General features: G+C 55.1%; 1 protein-coding gene across 7 annotated transcripts; it reads left to right on the plus strand.

The window, feature by feature from the left end:
* The first annotated feature begins 22 nt into the window (after window positions 1–22).
* DHX33 (DEAH-box helicase 33) lies at window positions 23–17,960 on the plus strand. 7 transcript variants are annotated; one of them, XM_064166405.1, is made up of 14 exons: window positions 197–933; window positions 1,757–1,799; window positions 3,083–3,243; window positions 4,484–4,711; window positions 6,375–6,545; window positions 7,486–7,671; window positions 9,810–9,921; window positions 10,501–10,660; window positions 11,514–11,602; window positions 11,795–11,890; window positions 12,147–12,274; window positions 14,117–14,320; window positions 15,464–15,550; window positions 16,799–17,960. In XM_064166405.1, the coding sequence occupies exons 1-14, from the start codon at window positions 670–672 to the stop codon at window positions 17,105–17,107; spliced, it is 2,238 nt and encodes a 745-aa protein (XP_064022475.1). In that variant the 5' UTR covers window positions 197–669; the 3' UTR covers window positions 17,108–17,960. The 7 variants fall into 7 exon arrangements, 6 of the variants coding, with proteins under 6 accessions (XP_064022479.1, XP_064022475.1, XP_064022476.1 ...); XM_064166409.1 differs by lacking the exon at window positions 1,757–1,799 and having other exon boundaries at window positions 23–286; XM_064166406.1 differs by lacking the exon at window positions 11,795–11,890.
* Window positions 17,961–19,811: the final 1,851 nt, after the last annotated feature.

Consider the following 19,811-nt stretch of genomic DNA (forward strand, 5'->3'; position numbering starts at 1 on the left):
CTGGAGTGTTCCTCTGTGTGAGTATGGCTGAGACTAGAATTTGCTGCCTTTTCCCCCAAGTCCTCTGCTGAAGTGTCCAGGCTTGGGACAGGCCTCTGCAGGTGCTGCCCCTGCTGCCCTCATGCACACCTCCAACAATTATCTCATGACTTGGAGCACCAGGGAGGAGAACTTGTCTGGAGCCAGAACTGCTCAAGGCTCTCAGCTAATAAACTGTCAAGTGGATCCTTGCTGCTTAGTCCTTTGTGGGAGCCTCTGGGCTGGAAGCAGCTGGGGACAGGCAGAGGTGAGGAAAGCAAGTCCCTAGGGAGCAGCACTATTGCAAGCTTCTCCCACCAGTCTCTGGAGCTGCTGGGAGCAGGACTGTGAGCTCAGGGTCTGCTTTGGGGTGCAGCTTTGGAACATGGGAAGCAAAGAACAGGGCTGAGGAGCAGCTGGGGGCGCCGTAGGGCACAGCATCTCCCATGGTGCCCTGCTGGGGGCGCCCTAGAGCACAGCATCTCCCATGGTGCCCTGCTGGGGGCGCCCTAGAGCACAGCATCTCCCATGGTGCCCTGCTGGGGGCGCCCTAGAGCGCAGCATCTCCCATGGTGCCCTGCTGGGGGCGCCCTAGAGCGCAGCATCTCCCATGGTGCCCTGCTGGGGGCGCCCTAGAGCACAGCATCTCCCATGGTGCCCTGCTGCTGCGCACGCACGGGGCGATGCGGCCGGGCCGGGGGCTGCCGCCGGCCAAGCGGCCAAAGGTGGCTGTCCCCCCGCGCCCCGCCGTGCTGCCCGGCTCCCCCCCGCGCCCCGCCATGCTGCCCGGCTCCCCGCCGCCGCCGCGCCGCCTCCCGCCCGCCGCCGCCTGCCAGCGCCGCGGCTTGCCGATCTTCCAGGCGCGGGGGCGACTGCTGGGTCAGCTCCGCGGCCTGGACTGCGCCGTCCTCATCGGTGAGTGCGAGCCGCGGGCAGGCGGCGCGGAGCAGCCGCTCCCGCCCTCGGGGCCTGGCGGCCTCCCGGGGAAGGTTTGTGCCACCGCCCGCGGCTCTCCGGGGCTCTGCTCTGCTGAAAGTGGAGATCGGAAAGCTGGGGACAGAGTTTTGATCAGGGCCTGTCGTGCCAGGCCCAGGGAGGATGGTTTGGACTGAGAGTGGAGAGAAGGGAGACATGTTTGCCCCTGAGGGTGGGGAGAGCCTGGCCCAGGCTGCCCGGAGAGGTGGGAGCTGCCCCACGGTGGCAGCAGTGCAGGTCAGGTTGTTTGGAACTGTCCCCGCTGGCGGCAGGGGCTCACTGGAGAAGCTTTGGGAGGTCTCTTCCACCCAAGCGGTTCTGTTACTCAGTGGCCATCTGCGTCCCCGGCAGCAGCTCCGCGCTGGTTCTGCTGCGTGTCAAGGAGTGGTGCAGCCTGTGGGACATGGCACAGAAGCAGTTTGGGTGTAAATCTGCAGTGTGATCAATTAGGAATGTTCTGTTCTGGAGTTCTGGGCGGTTAACGCAGCTGGGGATGTCATTTTTACGGAGAAGGCCAAAGTGCTTCTCTCTGTTTCAGCACCCACCCGCAGTTCAGGCGGCTTAGAGCCGCACGGCAAAGCCCTGCCCTGCAGACACGTCGCAGCCACGCTTCTGTGGGCGTTCACTCATTGCATTCTGCTCCGAGTTCAGACCAGGGAGTTTTTTGTCTTGTTTTCAGGAGCTGGAGACTTGCAGCTTCCCATGTGGAAGTTGAAAGACTCAGCTTCTATTGGAATTAAATGAAAAGTACTTTGTATTTCAGGCCCTGAGAACACAAACCTTCAAGTCCAGTCGTGCTGAGGGAGGTGATCTCCGTTCCTCTCTGTCATCCTGATCTTGTCGTTATTGCTTGCTAAATATGCACTGGAACACAGCACTTAACACTTTGCTGCTGTGGAGTCAGCTAAAACCCTCACAGCACAATCTGCAGCTGCTATGCTGGCATTTGGCTTTCTGAAGCCTCTCTTCAGATACTGGAAGGATACTCTGAGGTCTTCTCCAGGCTGAACAGCCCCAACTCACCCAGCCTGTCCTTACAGGAGAGGTGCTCCACTCTCATCTTTGTGGATTCCTCTGGACCCTCTCCAAAAATCCATGTCATTCTTGTGCTGGGGGCTCACAAGAGCAGAGCAGAGGGGCAGAATCACCTCCCTTGATCTGTTTCCCACACATCTGATGCAGCCCAGGATCCAGTTGGCTTGGTGGCATCACACTGGCCTTCCTAGGCTCTTCCTCCATTGTTACCTCACTCCTCAAGTGTGCTCAGTGCTGTTGCTACCTTGCAGGGATTGAGAGAAGAGGGTTTTGTTTTCCAGAACTTGATGCTCCTTCACATAGACCAGTTCTTGTAAGAGGCCAGCAAAAAGCTGGAGGAGGTCAGATTTGGGTAACAGATGTGTTTTAGGCTCTAAGGAAAGGTGCAGGAAGGTGACAGCGATGTTGAGAGCTCTGCTCTTCCCTGTACACTGCACTTGAAGCTGGGTTCCCTTGGGGTGCCTCTAAGCACTGTGAGGTATGCCAAGGCAGGGAATCAGCCTGGTGACTGATGCTGTGGTGAGTGGTAGGACCAGCTGAGTGTGTGCTGGTCGTGCAGACTCCTCCACAAAAAACAGCACAGTCTGTGGTGGAGATGCCCTTGGGGAGAAACAGGACAGTGCTGTGTGAGTGGAGAAGACCTTCACTGAGCCCAGAGGAGCAGCTTCTGGTGTCAGGAGGTGCTGCCTTGTTGGTGCCCCAACAATCACAGAATGGTGTGGGTTTGGAGAGACCTCAAAGATCGTCTAGTTCCAACCCTCTACCCTGGACAGGGACACCCCCAGGTTGCTCAAAGCCTCATCCAGCCTGGCCTTGGAAACTTCTAGGGAGGGGGCAGCCACAATCTCTCTGGGCAGCCTGTGCCAGTGTCTCACCTCCCTCAAACCTTAACTTGCTCCTTGCTGCAGTGGCTGATGCATTTTACTGCTGATTTATGGTGTTGAAGCTCTCTCTGTCTTTAGCCTCCTCATGGTTGAAAACATCAAAAATGAGTTCAGACTTTTCATTTGAAGCTGCTACAAGAAGGAAAAAATTCTCTCTTGCTGTCTCTTAGGAGAAACAGGCTCAGGGAAGACCACTCAGGTCCCTCAGTACCTCTATGAAGCGGGCATTGGCCGCCAAGGCATCATTGCTGTGACCCAGCCTCGCAGAGTGGCAGCTATAGCCTTGGCCACCAGAGTCTCCAGTGAGAGGACAACAGAGCTGGGGAGACTGGTAGGTGGCTTTGGGGTAGTGTGCTGGGTGAGGTAACTGACAGCCACAGGGGTGTGAGGAAGTATTCATTTAGTAATACACTTGGAGGGGGAAAATGGCTGCTTGCCTGCTGCTGGGGCTTGGAGGGGCACTTGTCTGACTTGGGCTCGCTGGTGTTTTACTTTTTGATGGTTATCACTGATCCTCCCTTGAAAAAATGCAAGGTAGTGAATAGACTGGAAGGTACTGCACCCTCTTCCATTGATCCCTTTGCAACGGAGTCACTATCACAGAGTGGATCTATGAGTGTCTGTGGGAGAAAAGTGGAGAAAGCCTTCCTCTGGGTAAAGTCTTTGGACAGATTGGAACAGTTTCTGGCAGGGTGGAAGCAAATATGGAGCTTTTGTGATTAACTTCTAGGTGGGAGAAAATCCTCTGGGGTGCAGCATCATGGAAAGTTAGAAGCAAGGAATTGTCTGGGTTGGAAAAGGTCTCTGAGATCCTCCAGTCCAACCAGCAACCACCCTGGCCACTAAACCATGTCCCCCACTGCCATGGACACACCTCCAGGGATGGGGACTCCACCAATGCCCTGGGCACCCTCTTCCAATCCCTGACCACTCTTGCAGCAAAGAAATCTTTCCTAATCTACAGCCTAGCCCTCCCCTGGCACAATTTCACAGCATTTCCTCTTCTTCTGTCTCTTGAGACTAGGGAGCAGAGCCCAATCCCCACCTGGCTCCAGCCTCCTCTCATGGAGCAGCGAGGTCTACCTCAGCTTGCTCTTCTCCACGATAACCACTCCCAGCTCTTTCAGCTGCTCTTCCCCAGCCCTGTTCTCCAGACCCTTCCTCCTCTTTGTTGCCCTTCTCTGGACCTGCTCCAGCCTCTCAGTGTCCTTTTTGGAGTCAGGGCCCCAAAGCTGACCCCAGGACTCAAGGCCTGGCCTCACCAGTGCTCAGTGCAGGGGGACAGTCACTTCCTGCTTCTGGCCACACCATTGCTGACTCAGACCAGGCTGTTGTTGGCCTTCTAGTCCACCTGGGCACACACTGGGTCGTGTCATTGGCTGTTAACCAGTACCCCCAGGTCCTATTCGGCTGGGCAGCTTCTCAGCCACTGCACCAGCAGTGTGCTCTGGGTGGCTGCTAGCTGTGCAGATGGACTCTCAGTGCTGGGGTTGGCGCTGTCTGCAGCTCTGCTGGGGCGCTGGCAGCGGCAGCACCACTGGCATGATGGCAGCGCCGCGCTGGCTCCGCAGGTGGGCTACACTGTGCGCTTCGAGGACCTCAGCTGCCAGGAGACGCGCATCAAGTTCCTGACAGACGGGATGCTGCTGCGGGAGGCCATCGGCGACCCCACCCTGCGCAGCTACAGCGTGGTCATCCTGGACGAAGCCCACGAGAGGACCATCCACACCGATGTGCTCTTCGGAGTGGTGAAAGCTGCGCAGAAGAGGCGAAAGGAGCTGGGCAAAGTGCCTCTAAAAGTGTGTTTGGGGCAGGGCGGGGATGGGGTTGGGCACTCGTGGGGCTGTCCAAAGGGCTGGAAGTCTCTGCCTTGACTGATTGTCTCTTCCTAAAAAGTTCTTTAAGTATGAAGGGCTAAGGGTGGCCAACTTCTCATCACAGAATCACACTGTGTCAGGGGCTGGAAGGGACCTCCAGAGATCATCCAGTCTAGCCCCCCTGCCAGAGCAGGGTCACCCAGGGTATGTCACACAGGAACACACACAGGCAGGTCTTGAATATCTCCAGAGAAGGAGACTCCACAGCCTCCCTGGGCAGCCTGTTCCAGTCTTCTGCCATCCTCACTGAAGAAATTTTCCCTTAAATTTCCATGGAACTTCCTGTGCCTCAGCTTCCACCATTGCCCCTTGGTGCTGGCACTGGCATCACCCAGCAGAGCCTGGCTCCATCCTCCTGACGCTCACCTTTACATGTTTGATCACCATGAATGAGGGCACCCCTCAGGCTCCTCCTCTCCAGGCTGAAGAGCTGCAGCTCCCTCACTCTGTCTCTCTCTCTGTTCCACTGCCTTCAGCATTTTCATGGCTCTGTGCTGGACTCTCTCAAGTAGTTCTCTGAGTACTTCTTGAACTGAGGGAACACAGAACTGGACACAGTATTCCAAATGCAGCCTCAGCAGGGCAGAGTAGAGGGGCAGGAGAACCTCTCTGACCTACTCACCACAGCCGTTCTAATCCATTCCAAGATGGCACTGGCCTTCTTGGCCATTGATGTATGGGCCTGTTGTGACACATCTGAACAAGGTGTCAGGCCAACTCCGTGCTGCCATTTGCCACGAGAGCCCCCTGGGTGTGAGCAGTAGGCCAGACACATGGCATGGGGAGGCTTGGGTACTGCTGCTGAGAGCACCGTGGCTGCAAGGGCTCTGCCTGATGTGGTAGCTGTGACATGCCTACACTGGGGAGGGAGCTTGCCATATGTGCTGGGTGGATGTGGAAGGCATTTATGTGAGCAGGTGATGAAGTGTGTGCAAGCATCTTGGGTGTGATGGGGAAGGGGCAGGGGTCTGCCAAGTCCTGGCACAGTCTCATTCAACAGACCATTCTGCAGCCCAGCTTTGTGGGCACTCTGCACTATTTAATGATAGGAAAAGAGTTTAACAGATCTTCACTTACTTTATGAGGCCTAAAGCAGGCTGCATATGGACTCTTTGCAAAGGCCTACAGGGACAGGATGAAGGCAGTGGTCTGAAATGACAGCAGAGCAGATTTGCATTAGATGTGAGGAACAAGTTCTGCACCGTGAGGGTGTTAGAACACTGCATCAGGTTGCCCAGGGAGGTGGTTGAGGCCCCATCCCTGGAGATATCCAGGGTGAGGCTGGACAGGGCTCTGGACAACCTGTTCTAGTGGAGCATGTTCCTGCTGGGTGCAGGGGTGTGGACTGGATACCCTTTGGGTGTCCCTTCCAACCCAAACTGTTCTGTGATTCTCTGATCGTGCCTGGGTGCTGCTGAAGCTGTTGGCTGTGACAAGGAGAGATGACTTCTCTGTCCCCAGCTGCTTTTTGCTGTTCTGAGCACATATCCCAGTCTCAGGAAGCTGACTTTTGGCTCCTCCTGACTTGCACGTGTCCTGCTGGATCAGAAGTGCAGTGCTAACCCCTTTGGTGCTGCTGTTGAAGGTGATCATCATGTCAGCCACAATGGACGTGGACCAGTTCTCCCAGTACTTCAGCGGAGCCCCTGTGCTCTATTTGGAAGGCAGGCAGCATCCCATTCAGATCTTCAACACCAAGCATCCTCAGAGTGATTACCTGCAGGCAGCACTGGTGTCAGTCTTCCAGATCCACCAGGTAAGGCTCACCACTGGGGCCTCTCTGAGGCCATCAAAGGCTGATGAAGGGAGGGGGCTCACACATCTCTCTGGCAGAAGAGATTGCTGGAACTTGCTGCTGTCAAACTGTGGATCTCCCTGAGGTGCTCTCTGCATCCTCTGAGTTAGCTCAGAGGAGGGGTTGACAAATCCCAGTGTCATTCCAAATGGGAAAAGAAAGTTGGAAGTGGTCAACCACAAAGAAGAGCCATGGCTTGTGGGGAGGGTGGAACTCCAGGCCTAGGCTAGCAGTAGCGTGAAGATGATTCTGATTTACTGCCAAAGTGAGCTGCAAAGCAAGCAGGAATGTGCTGGAATGACGTCTTGGAGGCATTCTGTGGCTAAATGAATGCAGCTGCCAGGCCATCTGCCACTCAGTGACACTGCAGTTGGTGCTTTGAAGATGCTGCCCTTGTTAGGACTTGTACACCAAGGCTGGGGTTGAAGGGAAGCAGCTAAGCAAAGTCCCCAGTGTCAGCTCGTAGCTGGCACCCAGCTGCTCTGTTACCTGGGTCCTTGCTGGCTCCTGCGCACGGCCTGGAGTCACTGCATGAAACAGGCTGCTAAGACTGTCCTGCAAAATGTGGTTTACTCTTCACCTCTGGTGAATCCATTGGGAACTTCAGGCTGTTGAATGCTTCATCGACCTCACAGGATCTTCTTGGTTGGCAAAGCCCTTTAAGATCATCAAGTCCAACTGTTTTCTAGCTGTACCAAGGCTGGTGCTAAGCGGCAGCCCTCGGCACCACGTCTGTGGCTCTTAGACAAGATCTGTTCTCCAGCTCTTGTATGTATCTCACTTGTGCCTTCTGTCCTCCTGACCTGCTTTGCTGACATACTGTCAGGATGTCTCATCGCAACCTCGCTTCTACCTATCCAGACCACCTTCACTTCTCCCCTGCCTTTCCCTCTGTCTCCAGGAAGCTCCCTCTTCTCAGGACATCCTGGTGTTCCTGACTGGTCAGGAGGAGATTGAAGCAATGACCAAAACCTGTCGTGATATTGCCAAGCACCTCCCCGAAGGCTGCCCACGGATGATGGTGATGCCTCTTTATGCCTCTCTGCCCTACTCACAGCAGCTCCGAGTCTTCCAGGCTGCCCCCAAGGTGAGGCAGTGTGGTGAGTAAGCAGGATGACTCTGCTCCTGTGTGACCACAGCTGGACTATTGTCTCCAGTTCTGGGCTCCCCAGTTCTAGAGGGACAGGGATATACTGGAGAGTGTCCAGTGGAGGCTTTGAGGATGATGAAGGGACTGGAACATCTCTGGTGGGGAAAGGCTGAGAGCCCTGGGCTCGTTATGCTGGAGAGGAGGAGGCTGAGAGGGATCTGATCAATGTCTGTAAATATCTGAGGGGTGGTGTCAAGAAAAAGGGGCCAGTCTCTGTTTGGAGGTGTTCAGTGATGGATAAGGGGCAATGGGTACAAAATGGAGCCCAGGAAGTTCCACCTCTTTCCTTTGGTAAAGATGTTGGAGGCCTGGAGCAGGCTGTCCAGAGAGGCTGTGGAGTCTCCTTCAGTAGATTCTTTTGAGACTCATCTGAATGTATTCTTCTGTGACCTGCCCTAGGTGACCCTGCTTTGGCAGGGGGGTGGACTCGATCTCCAGAGGTCCCTTCTGAGCCCTGCCATTCTGTGATTTATTAATTCCATGACTATTTGGCAGAAAAATATGGAATTTAAGGGGCTAAAGGGGTCTGTACTGACAGCAGTAGTCTCCCCTGTCCACCAGCTTGGGACTGGATGATTCCAGTGTGGCAGAAGACAGTGCAAGAGTGATGGTATTCACAGATGCACACCATAAGTAATCATGGATCATAGAAGGAAGGACTGGGGGGCTGAAAAGGGCAGAGGAACTGAAATTCGCCTCATTTCATAGGAATTCTGTGTCCACAGCACAGAAAATCTGCAGCAGCTAATGGGCCAAACACTGAGAAAGCTGAAACCTGGCTATGTTGGGCAGGGATGTAGGAAAAGGGAACTGTGCTGCCTCAGGCCCTTGTGTTCAGCAGGTAAAGAGAGCTCAGCCCTTGTGCTTGTGCCAGAAAGGAAAGCAGGCTGGGCTGGAGAGTGCAGCGGGTCTGGGGGCTGTGTTTTGTTACAAGTAAGAGCACAGGGCTCAGAAACTGACTAGGAACTAGAGATGGCCCTTAATGTACAGAGCTGGCACAGCCACTCTGCTCTGGCACTGTAGGCTTGGCCCATGCTGGCCAGAGGTAGCAATGTTTCTTTGGTGCAGCTGATCTAAAGTGGCTTTCCACAGAATCACAGAATGCTGTTAGTTGGCAAAGCCCTTCAAGCTCATCCAGTCCAACAAGTCTCTAACTCTGCCAAGGCTGGTGCTGAACCATGACCCTCAGCACCACAGCTCTACCTCTTTTGAAACACGTCAGGGATGGGGATTCAGCCACCCTTTGCAGCCTGTGCCAGTACTTGAGAACTCTTTCAGTGAAGAAGTTTCTTCTAATGTCCAACCTAAATTTCCCCCAGGACAACCTGAGGCTGTTTCCTATCATCCTGGCACTTGTTACTAAGGAGCAGAGCCCAACCCCCACCTGGCTCCAGTCTCCTCTCAGGAAGCTGTAGAGAGCAATGAGTTCTGCCCTCAGCCTCCCCTTCTCCAGGCTGAACAACCCCAGCTCCCTCAGCTGCTCCTCCCCAGCCCTATTCTTCCCCAGCTTTGTTTGCCTTCTCTGGATCTGCTCCAGCCCCTCAGTGTCCTCCTTGGAGTGAGAGGCCCAAAACTGGCCCCAGCACTGAAGGTGTGGTCTCAACAGTGGGGGACAATCCCTGTCTGCTCCTGCTGGCCACACTGTTCCTGATACAGGTCAGGCTGCTGGTGCCTTTCTTGGCCACCTGGGCACACCCTGGCTCACATTCAGCTGCAGTCTTTTTCTGCTGTTCAGTTTCCAGCCACTGCCCCAAGTCTGAGGCATTCTTGGGTTGTTGTGAACCATGTGTGGTACCCAGCCCTTGGCTTTGAACTTCAGCCCATTGATCCAACCTGTCCAGGTCCCTCTGAGGAGCCTTGCTGCCCTGCAGCAGGTCACCACTGCCAGCCAACTGGGTGTCACCTGCAAACCTACTGATGGTGCCTTGCTCCCTTTGTCTAGGTCATTGATGAAGATGTTAAAGAGAGCTGTCCCCAGTGCTGAGCCCTGGGGAGCACCCCTGGTGCCTGCCCCCCAGCTGGCACCAGCTCCATTGCCCCCATTCTGCCTGGCTTCAGTCTGCTCTTCCTTGCAGGGCTGCCGCAAGGTGATCCTCTCCACCAACATCGCAGAGACCTCCATAACCATCCCAGGAATCAAATACGTGGTGGACACAGGCATGGTCAAAGCCAAGAAGTACAGCCCTGGTGAGGAACCTCCCAGGAACACTGCAGAGATTGGTTCCACTTTCGCAAGAGTTACTTGAGCCATCAGCCCCACTGAGAGCTGCTCTGGGCTCCTCTGTACTGGCTGAATGCATCTCAGCTCTTAGATGTGGGTTTGGGTGTCTGGAGGGATTTGAGTGCATACCAGCCATGCTGCCAGCTTGGAATCCTCTCTCCATAGACTGATGGAATTACTAAGGTTGGAAAAGACCTTTGAGATCTTCTAGTCCCAGCTGCCATGGCCACTAACCCACGTCCCCAAGTGCCATGGCCACACAGTCCTGGAACACCCCCAGTCATGGGGACTCCACCACCTCACCGGGCAGCCTGTGCCAGTCCCTGACCGCTCCTGCATCAAAGAAATGTTCCCTAGTCTCCAACCTAACCCTACCCTGGCACCCCTTGAGCCCATTTCACCTTGTCCTACTGCTCCTGGGTGCAGCACGTGGCAGCTTTGCCTCGGGGTGTTAAACCAAATCAAGTCTGAGCAGACCCTGGGGTGGTGGCTGTGGGTCCTGCATGTGTGCCAGGCAGTGACCAGAGTGCCTTCTCCCTGCGCAGACACCGGGCTGGAGGTGCTGGCGGTGCAGCGCGTGTCTAAGGCGCAGGCCTGGCAGCGTACGGGCAGGGCAGGGCGCGAGGCCAGCGGCGTCTGCTACCGGCTCTACACCCAGGAGGAGTTTGACACCTTTGACAGAATGACAGTGCCTGAGATACAAAGGTAAGGGCAGCACCCTGCTAACCTCGGGCTGCTCACCACACTGCTTGTGTTTGCTGTCACATGAAGCGGGAAGGAACCCACCAGCAGAACTGGGTCTGTACTGTGGCTGCCCTCTAGGAAACCAACCCTTAGAGTCTGCTTGGAAGGAACCTCTGGAGATCATCCAGTCCAACCCCTCTGCCAAAGCAAGGTCACACAGGAACACGTCCAGATGGGTCTTGAAAGAATCTACTCTGGGCAGCCTGCTCCAGGCCTCCAGCAGAGAAGTTTCTCCTTATGTGAAGGTGGAACTTCCTGCATTTCAGTTTGTACCACTTGCCCCTTGGGGCAAGAGTGATTCTCTGGGACAGAGAACCACAGCACAGAGCCTGGCCCCTCCTTGCCCCCCACCCTTCAGATATTTGTAACCATTGATCAGATCCCCTCTCAGGCTGCTCTTCTCTAGATTAACCAGTTCAAGGGCTCTCAGCTTTTCCTCATCAGAGGTTTTCCTCATCCAGCCTAGCCTCTGCTGGACTCTCTCCACTATTTCCCTGTCCTTGAAATGGGGAGCCCAGAACTGGACACAGTACTCCAGATGTGGTCTCACTAGGGCAGAGCAGAGATAAACTAGAACACATTTGCTCAGGGTGGGCTGCTGAGCTTTCAGTCTCATAGGCAATAGTTCTCTTGACTTGCCTCCAAAGCTCAGTCTCACCTCTTACCCTTTCTGCTTTAGACAGTAAGGCTTCCCCAGCCAGCATTGCTCTGGTCTCTGTCAAGTTGCAGCACAGATCTCAGCTTACAGGCAAGCAAAAGACTTTAAGAGAAGCAGAGCAGAGAACCATCTCCATTGCTTTTTCTGCCCATGCAGGTGTAACCTGGCCAGTGTGATGCTGCATCTCCTGGCCCTGAGAGTGCCCAATGTGCTCGCTTTTGACTTCATGTCCAGACCATCTCCTGGTAAGTGGTTGCAAAGGCAGCCTGGGAAAACTCATGGCAAATGAGTCCCTGAGGAATTGCTTGCAGATAATGTCTTCAGGCCAGCCAGAAAAGGTGGGGGGTGGAAGGTCAGGGCTGTGAAAGAGCAGCAGTCCCTCTCTGCTGCATCTTCTGGGCCCAGAAGTCTCAGATTTGTTCGTTCCTTATGCTCAGTTTTTACAGAGCAGCCATGGGTTACAGCAGAGAGCTGGAGAGCCTCCAGCTGCCAGAGGGAGCAGGGAGCAGTGTGGAGCTGTGGAGAGCATGAAGGTGTGCCCTGACTGCTGGGAAAAGCCACGGGGGAGTCTCACACAGCCTCTGCTCCAAGCTAGAGGTGACAGAGCTTTAGTTTCAGCCCCAGTTTTGCTATTCAGTGGGAAAAATGATAGTTCTGCTGGAGAGAGGGGCAGGAACTACACTTTGGGGCACTGATTTTTCTAAACAGAAAGTATTTGTCCCTCTGGCCAGGGCAAAGAGGTAGTCATGGTACCAGCTGGCCCCCCATAGCCTGGCCTTGTTTTGACAGAGGCGATTCAAGCAGCAATTGAGCAGCTGGAGCTGCTGGGAGCTGTGGAACGGAAGGAGAATCAGCTTGTCCTGACTCCCCTTGGCAGGAAGATGGCAGCCTTTCCTCTGGAGCCAAAGTTCTCAAAAGTAAGATCTCCACAAGCACCACCTTTTGTCTCCTGGGCTTTTCCCATCAGCATTGCTCTTTCAAATGCCATGGGCAAGGCCTGTGCTTTGGTGGCTGCAGCTGCACTGGTGTGTGCCAGCTGTCCAGGTAGCCAGCTTCCATGGCAGCACCTATGCTGGTTTGCTTCTCACCTGCTAGTTAATTCAGGGAGATAGATTTAACAGAGAATTTCTTCTCTCTGGCAGCTCTGAACCTGGAGCAAGGCAGATTTCATTGCAGTTACTGCACTGCTGCTAGCACTGTTGAGCAGTTTCATGAAGTGTCTGATTTACAACATTCCAACACAGTGAGGTTGGAAGGGACCTCTGGGGATCATCCAGTCCAACTCCTGCTCAAGCAGGGCACATACAGCACAATGCCCAGGAGCAAACCAGGGGGGATTGGAAGCTCTCCACACAAGGACACTCCACAGCCTCACTGGGCAGCCTGCTCCAGGCCTCCAGCACCCTCACAACAAACAACTTTCTCCTCCTCTGCACAGCCAACCTCCTGGGGTCCGCTTTCTGCCCCTTGCTGCCCCTTCTCCTGTCCCTGGGCACCACTGACAAAAGTCCAGCCCCAGGCTCTTGCCCCCCACAGCTCCTTTAGCTCTTGCTGAGCATTGCTCAGATGCCCTTTGGGGCTGCTCTTCTGCAGGCTCTCAGCCCCAGGGCTCTCAGCCTTTGCTTCTCCCAGAGCTGCTCCAGGCCCCTCGGCAGCTTTGCAGCCTGCCCTGGACTCTCTCCAGCAGTTCCCTGGCTCTCTGCAGCTGGGAGCCCAGAGCTGCACCCAGTGCTCCAGATGTGGTCTGAGTAGGGCAGAGTAGAGGAGGAGCAGAATTTTACTCGACCTGCTGGTTACACTTTTCTTAATGCAGCCCAGGAGGTCAGTCCTGGCCTTTGGGGAACATGACAAGCTACAGGCCTCCAGCTAGGCCCTGTGCCAATGAGCACAACACTCTGAGCTCTGTCCTTCAGCCAGTTTTCAACCCACCTCACTGCCCACTCATCCAGCACACACTTCATAAGCTTCCCTGTGAGGTTGTTATGGGAGACAGTGTCCCTCATCCACCCAGCCAGTCACACCAGCACAGGTGCCTATCAGGTTGGTCAGGCATGATCTCCCCTTTGTGCTGACTGCTCCTAGTAGCTTCCTTTTCCTCCAGAGGTGCTGTGGTTGATCTTAGCTGTCACATTTGTGCTGTAGGAATGTGCCAGTTCCTGTTAGAGGTGCTTGGTGGGCCCATAGTAGGGGGTTTGCAGTTGTGTCTGGGCCCAAATGTTTGTGAAATTGCCCTAAATTATGCTTGGTGAAGTTCCTGGGCTCCCAGTGAGTGGAAAACTCTGCCCATCTCAGGTGGATTTAGTCACTAGAATCATAGAATGGTTTAGGTTGGAAGAGACCTTAAAACTCAGCCAGTTCCAATCCCCTGACATAGGCAGGGACACCACTAGAACAGGTTGCTCAAGGCCTCATCCAGCCTGGTCCTGAACACCTCCCTGAGCAACCTGTGCCAGTCTCTCACCACCCTCACTGCAAACAACTTTTTCCTAACATCCAGTTTCAATCTCCCTTCTGCCAGTTCAAACCCATTCCTCCTCCTCCTCTCATTCCCAGACCTTGTCAATAGTCCCTCCCCAGCCCTCCTGCAGCCCCCTTCAGTGCTGCAAGGCCACTCCAAGGTCTCCTGGAAGCCTTCTCCAGGCTACAGAGTCCCAGGTCTCAGCTTGTCCTTATAGCAAAGCTGCTGCAGCCCTCTGAGCATCCTTGTGGCCTCCTCTGGACTTGCTCCAGCAGTTCAGTTGCTGTTCTGTGACTTGCAGACAATCCTCCTGTCCCCCAAGTTCCACTGCACAGAGGAGATCCTCAGCATCGTGGCACTGCTGTCTGTGGACAGTGTCCTGTACAGCCCCCCTGCACGGCGAGACGAGGTGCAGGCTGTCAGGAGGAAGTTCATCTGCAGTGAAGGGGACCACCTGACCCTGCTCAGCATCTACAGGGCCTTCAAAAACGTCAGTGGCAACAAGGTAGAGTGCTCTGAGGCTGCCAGTGCTGTCTGGGCTCAGGGTGCCGAGTGTGGAGCAGAGGGACGTGCTGGGTGCAGTATGCATCATGGGGTAGAGAGAACTGAGGAGGAAGGGAGCTCAAGGATCATCTGGCCCAGCCTTGCTGGGGGAAATCCTTCCAGAGCAACCACAGAATGGCTTGGGTTGGAAGGGACCCTAAAGATCATCCAGCTCCAAGCCTCTGCCGTGGGCAGGGACACCTCCCACCAGCACAGCTTGCTCAAGGACTCATTCAGCCTGGCCTTGAATACCTCCATGGAAGGGGCAGCCACAACCTCCCTGGGCAACCTGTGCCAGTGTCTCACCACCTTCACTGGAAAGAATTTCTTCCTCATCTCCAGTCTCAATCTCCCATCTCCCAGCTGGGAGCCATTGTCCCTCCTCCTGTCACTCTCAGCCCTTGTTCAGAATCCCTCCTCAGCTCTCCTGGAGCCCCTTCAGGTCCTGGAAGGCTTCTCTAGGGTCTCCCTGGAGCCTTCTCTTCTCCAGGCTGAACAGCCCCAGCTCCCTCAGCCTGCTGGCACAGGGGAGGTGCTGCAGCCCTCTGATGATCATGCCGCTTGTTCTCCTGTGCTTTGTTGGCAGCACTGTGGGACAGCAGTGCTGCCCTGCAGTGCTGGGGAACCTTGCAGAGCAATTCTGAGTGTGAAGAGAGCAACACCAGACTGTAGCTGTGTGTGAGAAGCATAGGCAGGGGAGTCATTGAGGAGCAACAGGAGAAGGGAATGGGTTGGTGTCTTTGAGAAAGACTGTGTTGGGATTCTGCTGTTGTCATTCAGAACTGCTATGGTGCTGGGTGGAGAACCATAGAATCACTGAGGCTGGAAAGCACCTCTAAGACCATCAGGTCCAACTGTTGGCCCACTATGGCCACCAAACCATGTCCCCAGGTGCCACGGCTACACACCCTTCGGGAGCACCTCCCGGCATGGAGACTCCATCACTTCCCTGGGCAGCCTGTGCCAATCTCTGACCACTCTTGCAATAAATTTTTCCTCATCTCCAACCTAACCCTCCCCTGGCACAAAACCAGGCCATGGCCTCTTGTTCTGAAATGAGAGAGGATGAAGTGGTCCCTTCTAACTGCTGCTGTTACTGCTGCAGGACTGGTGCAGAGAGAACTTTGTCAACAGCAGGAACATGATGCTGGTGTCCGATGTCAGAGCTCAGCTCAGGGACATTTGTTTGAAGGTAATTTGTTGCTGTGTTTCCCTCTGTCACCTCTTGGTATTTTCCCTTGTCCCCAAAGTGGCTTTGCTGTGCACCACATCCCAGGGAACAAGAAAATGGGAGTTTGTTTCCAGTAGTCAGGGGAAATTCCTGACTCTGTAGCTGCATCCCACAGGCTCAGCGCTTCAGGGCTTGTGTGGAGGAGAGGTGAAGAGAGAAGGGAGCTCTGGGAAGGCTTCTTGGGTAGAGGACAGTTTTTCCTAAGGGACTTCACTGCTGTGGTGTGGATGGGGCTGTGCTGAGTGATCACTGAGTGACATCAGCCCCAGCAGCCTGTACTGGAGTCAGGAGTCAGGCATTCCATCTCCCTGCAGCTTTCACCCCAACCCTGTGCTGGCAGCCTGTGTGTGACATGGAGGCACCCTGTTCTGCTGCCCATGCTGCTGCACTCCACCTCACTTCTTCATAGCTTCATGGAATGGGCTGGGTTGAAAGGGACTTTAAAGCTCATCCAGTTCCAGCCCCTGCCATGAGCAGGAACACCTCCTGCTAGCCAAGGTTGCTAAAGGCCTTAACCAGACTGGTGTTGAACACCTCCAGGGAGGGGGAAGCCACAGCCTCCCTGGGAAGCTTCACTCCCAGAAGGAGAATCTTAATCCATATTGTGGCTCATCTTTTGTTTGCTGTTAGCCTGGATTAGCCTTACAGCTCCCTGAGCTGAATTTCTAGAGATCCTTTTCCCACTGTCCCTTTTTAGCCTCTGTCTGGGGCTCAGCTCCAGGAGTTGCTCCATCACCTAATGATTCTTCCCCACCAGAGAAGGGGGGGCAGGAAAAGGAGAAGAGTCCTGTGGGCTGAATGGAAACATTTAATGAAACAGCCAAACTAATTCCAACATCAGTATGTATGTACAGTTGTACTCAGCAGCTGGATGGTGGTCACAGTAAATGGGGAGGAGAGGCAGGGGAGGGGGCAGGAGAGGGCAGGGGAGGATGTGAAGCAGAGCTCCTGCTGTCCTCAGCACCCTTTCCCCTTGGTGCTGGAGATGTTTCTGGTCTGGGGTGCAGCCTTGGCCAGCTCAGCTCAGCTGACCTGGCTGCCTGCACCGTTCACAGCCTGCAGCCCACGGCTGGCTCAGGATTCTGTCCCTGCCAAAGCAGAGCACTCAACAGGATTTCAGGCCAAGATGGCCTGGCCTGGGAAGCTGTCAGGCCCGAGTTTCTGTGGGAGGGCACAGCTAAGCTGCTCTGCTCTCTCCCCACCACACAGCTATCGCTGCCTATGGAGTCGTCGCGCTCCGACAGCACCAATGTCCGCCGCTGCCTGGCCCACAGCCTCTTCATGAACGCCGCTGAGCTGCAGCCCGACGGCACCTACAGCACCCTGGACTCTCACCAGCTGGTGGCCATCCACCCCTCCTCTGTGCTCTTCCAGTGCAAGCCAGCTTGCGTGGTGTACAATGGGCTGTTGCACACCAGCAAGTGCTACATGCGGGACCTGTGCGTGGTGGACGCCGAATGGCTCCACGAGGCCGCGCCAGAATACTTCCGCAGGAGGCTGCGGGTGGCGAGGGACTGACCGGGGCTGACCTGGGGCTGGCCAGGGGCTCTGCCACCACCGGGCCCCAGGAATTGGTGGGCTCACCCTGAAGACCTGTGCTGTGTTTTGTAGTGAGTGTACAGACGCAGCAGAGCTTTGCCTTGCAGATCAGATGAGAAGCAGAGAGGAAAATGGCTTCTCGCCGAGAGCCACATCTCAGACGCCTGCCTGGCTGGGGACAGGGCTGGATGTGCTGCTGTGTGGTGTCTCCTGTGCACACTGTGTGTGACAGATCTGTGCTGGGGGAAGAGTGCAACTTAGGGCACCAGAGTCCAGTTTGTCACTGCAAACAGCAGTTTTGCAGGCTCATTGTATACAGGGATGTGAAATCCAAGGAGCTCCCCTGAGCAGGCTGGGGCTGTTGGACGACTCTGCTTGAATCCTGAGCAGTTTCATCAGGAGAGAAAAGAAAGGACAAAAATGTTTTCAGTGTCTACATCCAGGGGAAAAAACCTTCTTTCACTCTTTCTAGAAAGGAGGTGCTACTGTCTCTTACCTCATCAAACATCTCTTTGCCTGCTCTTCACGTTCACTGATTTGGGACCACACAAAGGTCAGGAGTGGGAATGTCTGCTTGGCTAAAGCCTTCATTGCTGGTGGCTAAGCCTGAGGGGCTGCTGGTGGTTTCTGGCGTTTCCAGAGCGCAGCTGTGCCAGTTGGTCTCAGAGGAGCTGCAGGGAATTCACACAGCACTGTGCCTCTTGGCTTTATAGCCTCCGCATTTGTAGGGAAAGCAGAGTCTAAGCACACTTTGTTTGGGCAGGCTGACTGAACAAGGGGAGGATGGGTCCTGGATTTGCCCCAGAATAAAGAAATGAGGGCAAAAAGTCAAGGCCTGGCTGTTGCTTTGGGAAACACTAAAGCTGTGGAGGTGGAAGAAATGAGCACAGGATGTTTGGATACAAGCCCTGGCCCCTTAGTTCCTCTGGGCTTGTCTTCACTGCAAGCAGCCTGGGCTGTCATGGTGCACCTCGTAAAGAGATAAGGTGGGCCTGTGCTTGGGATTTGTGCTTCCCAGGACCCTGTCCTTAGCCCTCAGACAGCCCTGTGGAACTGAGGTGACAATCCTGGTCCATGTGGTGTGGCGGGAGCCAAGCCATGGGGCGACAGTGCTGCTGTCCAGCCTTGTGGGGAGCAGCAATCGGCCTCTTGTGCCAGCTGAACGCAAAGGGAACAATTTGTGCCAGGAGCTGGTTCGCCTGGGTCAGTCCCTCCCTCTAATGCATTTATTGCTAAAAGTGATTTTGTTTTCAGAGTACACTGCCGAGGTTCACAGGATCACAGATCACAGGATGTTAGGGGTTGGAAGGGACCCAAGGAGATCATCAAGTGCAACCCCTCTGCCAGAGCAGGACAATCCTAACACAGATCACAGAGGAACACATCCAGACAGGCCTTGAAAGGCTCCAGAGAAGGAGACTCCACAACCTCTCTGGGCAGCCTGTGCCAGGGCTCTGGGACCCTTACAGTAAAGAAGTTCCCCCTTGTGCTGAGCTGGAACCTCCTGTGCTGCAGCTTCCATCCATTGCTGCTTGTCCTGTCCCAGGCAGCAGTGAGCAGAGCCTGTTCCCCACTCCTGGCAGCCCTCAGACACTTGCAAACATTTATCCAATCCCCTCTGTCTTCTCTTCTCCAGACTAAGCAGCCCCAGGGCCCTCGGCCTCCCCCCATCAGCCATGCCCTCCAGTCCCCTCATCATCCTCGTAGCTCTCCACTGGACCCTCTCCAGCAGATCCCTGTTCCTCCTAAACTGGGGAGCCCAAAGCTGAACACAGTATTCAAGATGAGGTCTCAGCAGGGGAGAGTAGAGGGGGAGGAGAACCTCCCTGGATCTGCTGGACACATCCTCCTAATACACCCCAGGTCCCATTGGCCTTCTTGGCCAGCAGGGCACATTGCTGTGCCATGGGGAACTTGTTAGCCCCCAGCACCCCCAGGTCCCTCTCCTTGGGGCTGCTCTCCAGCAGTCACCTCCCAGCCTGGACTGCTGCAGTTTGTTATTCCTCCCCAGGTGCAGGACTCTGCACTTGTCCCTGTTGAACCTCATCTGGTTCCTCTGTGCCCAGCTCTCAGCCTGCCCAGGGCTCTCTGGATGGCCTCACAACCTGCAGCTGTCTCAGCCAAGCCTCCCAGCTTGGTGTCAGCAGCAAACTTGCTGAGCAGACTCTGTCTGTCTGTGCCCTCCTCAATGGCATTGATGAAGATGCTGAACAGGACTGGCCCCAGCACTGTCCCTGGGGGACACCACTGGTCACAGCTCTCCAGCTGGACCTGGCACCATTGATCACCACCCTCTGAACTCTCTCTTGCAACCAGCTCCTAACCCCCCTCACTGCCTGCTCTTGCATCCCACACTTCCTGAGCTGGCTCACCAGGATGTCATGGGAGACAGTGTCAAAGGCCTTGCTAAGGTCAGGGTAGACTACATCCACTGCTCTCCCTGCATCTACCCATTCAGCTATGTCACCACAGAATGCTCTCAGGTTAGTCAAGCACAACTCCCCCTTGGTAAATCCATGCTGGCCACTCCTGATAACCTTCTTCTCTCCCAGGTGCCTTCAGATGCCCTCCAGAATGAGCTGCTCCATCATTTTCCAGGGATGGAGGTGAGGCTGCCTGGTTGATAGTTCCCTGGAACCTCTTTCTTGCCCTTCTGAAGTGCCATTGGCTCTGCTCCAGTCCT

This window comes from Pogoniulus pusillus, chromosome 27, assembly GCF_015220805.1.
Source record: "Pogoniulus pusillus isolate bPogPus1 chromosome 27, bPogPus1.pri, whole genome shotgun sequence".
Classification (NCBI taxonomy): Eukaryota; Metazoa; Chordata; class Aves; order Piciformes; family Lybiidae; genus Pogoniulus; species Pogoniulus pusillus.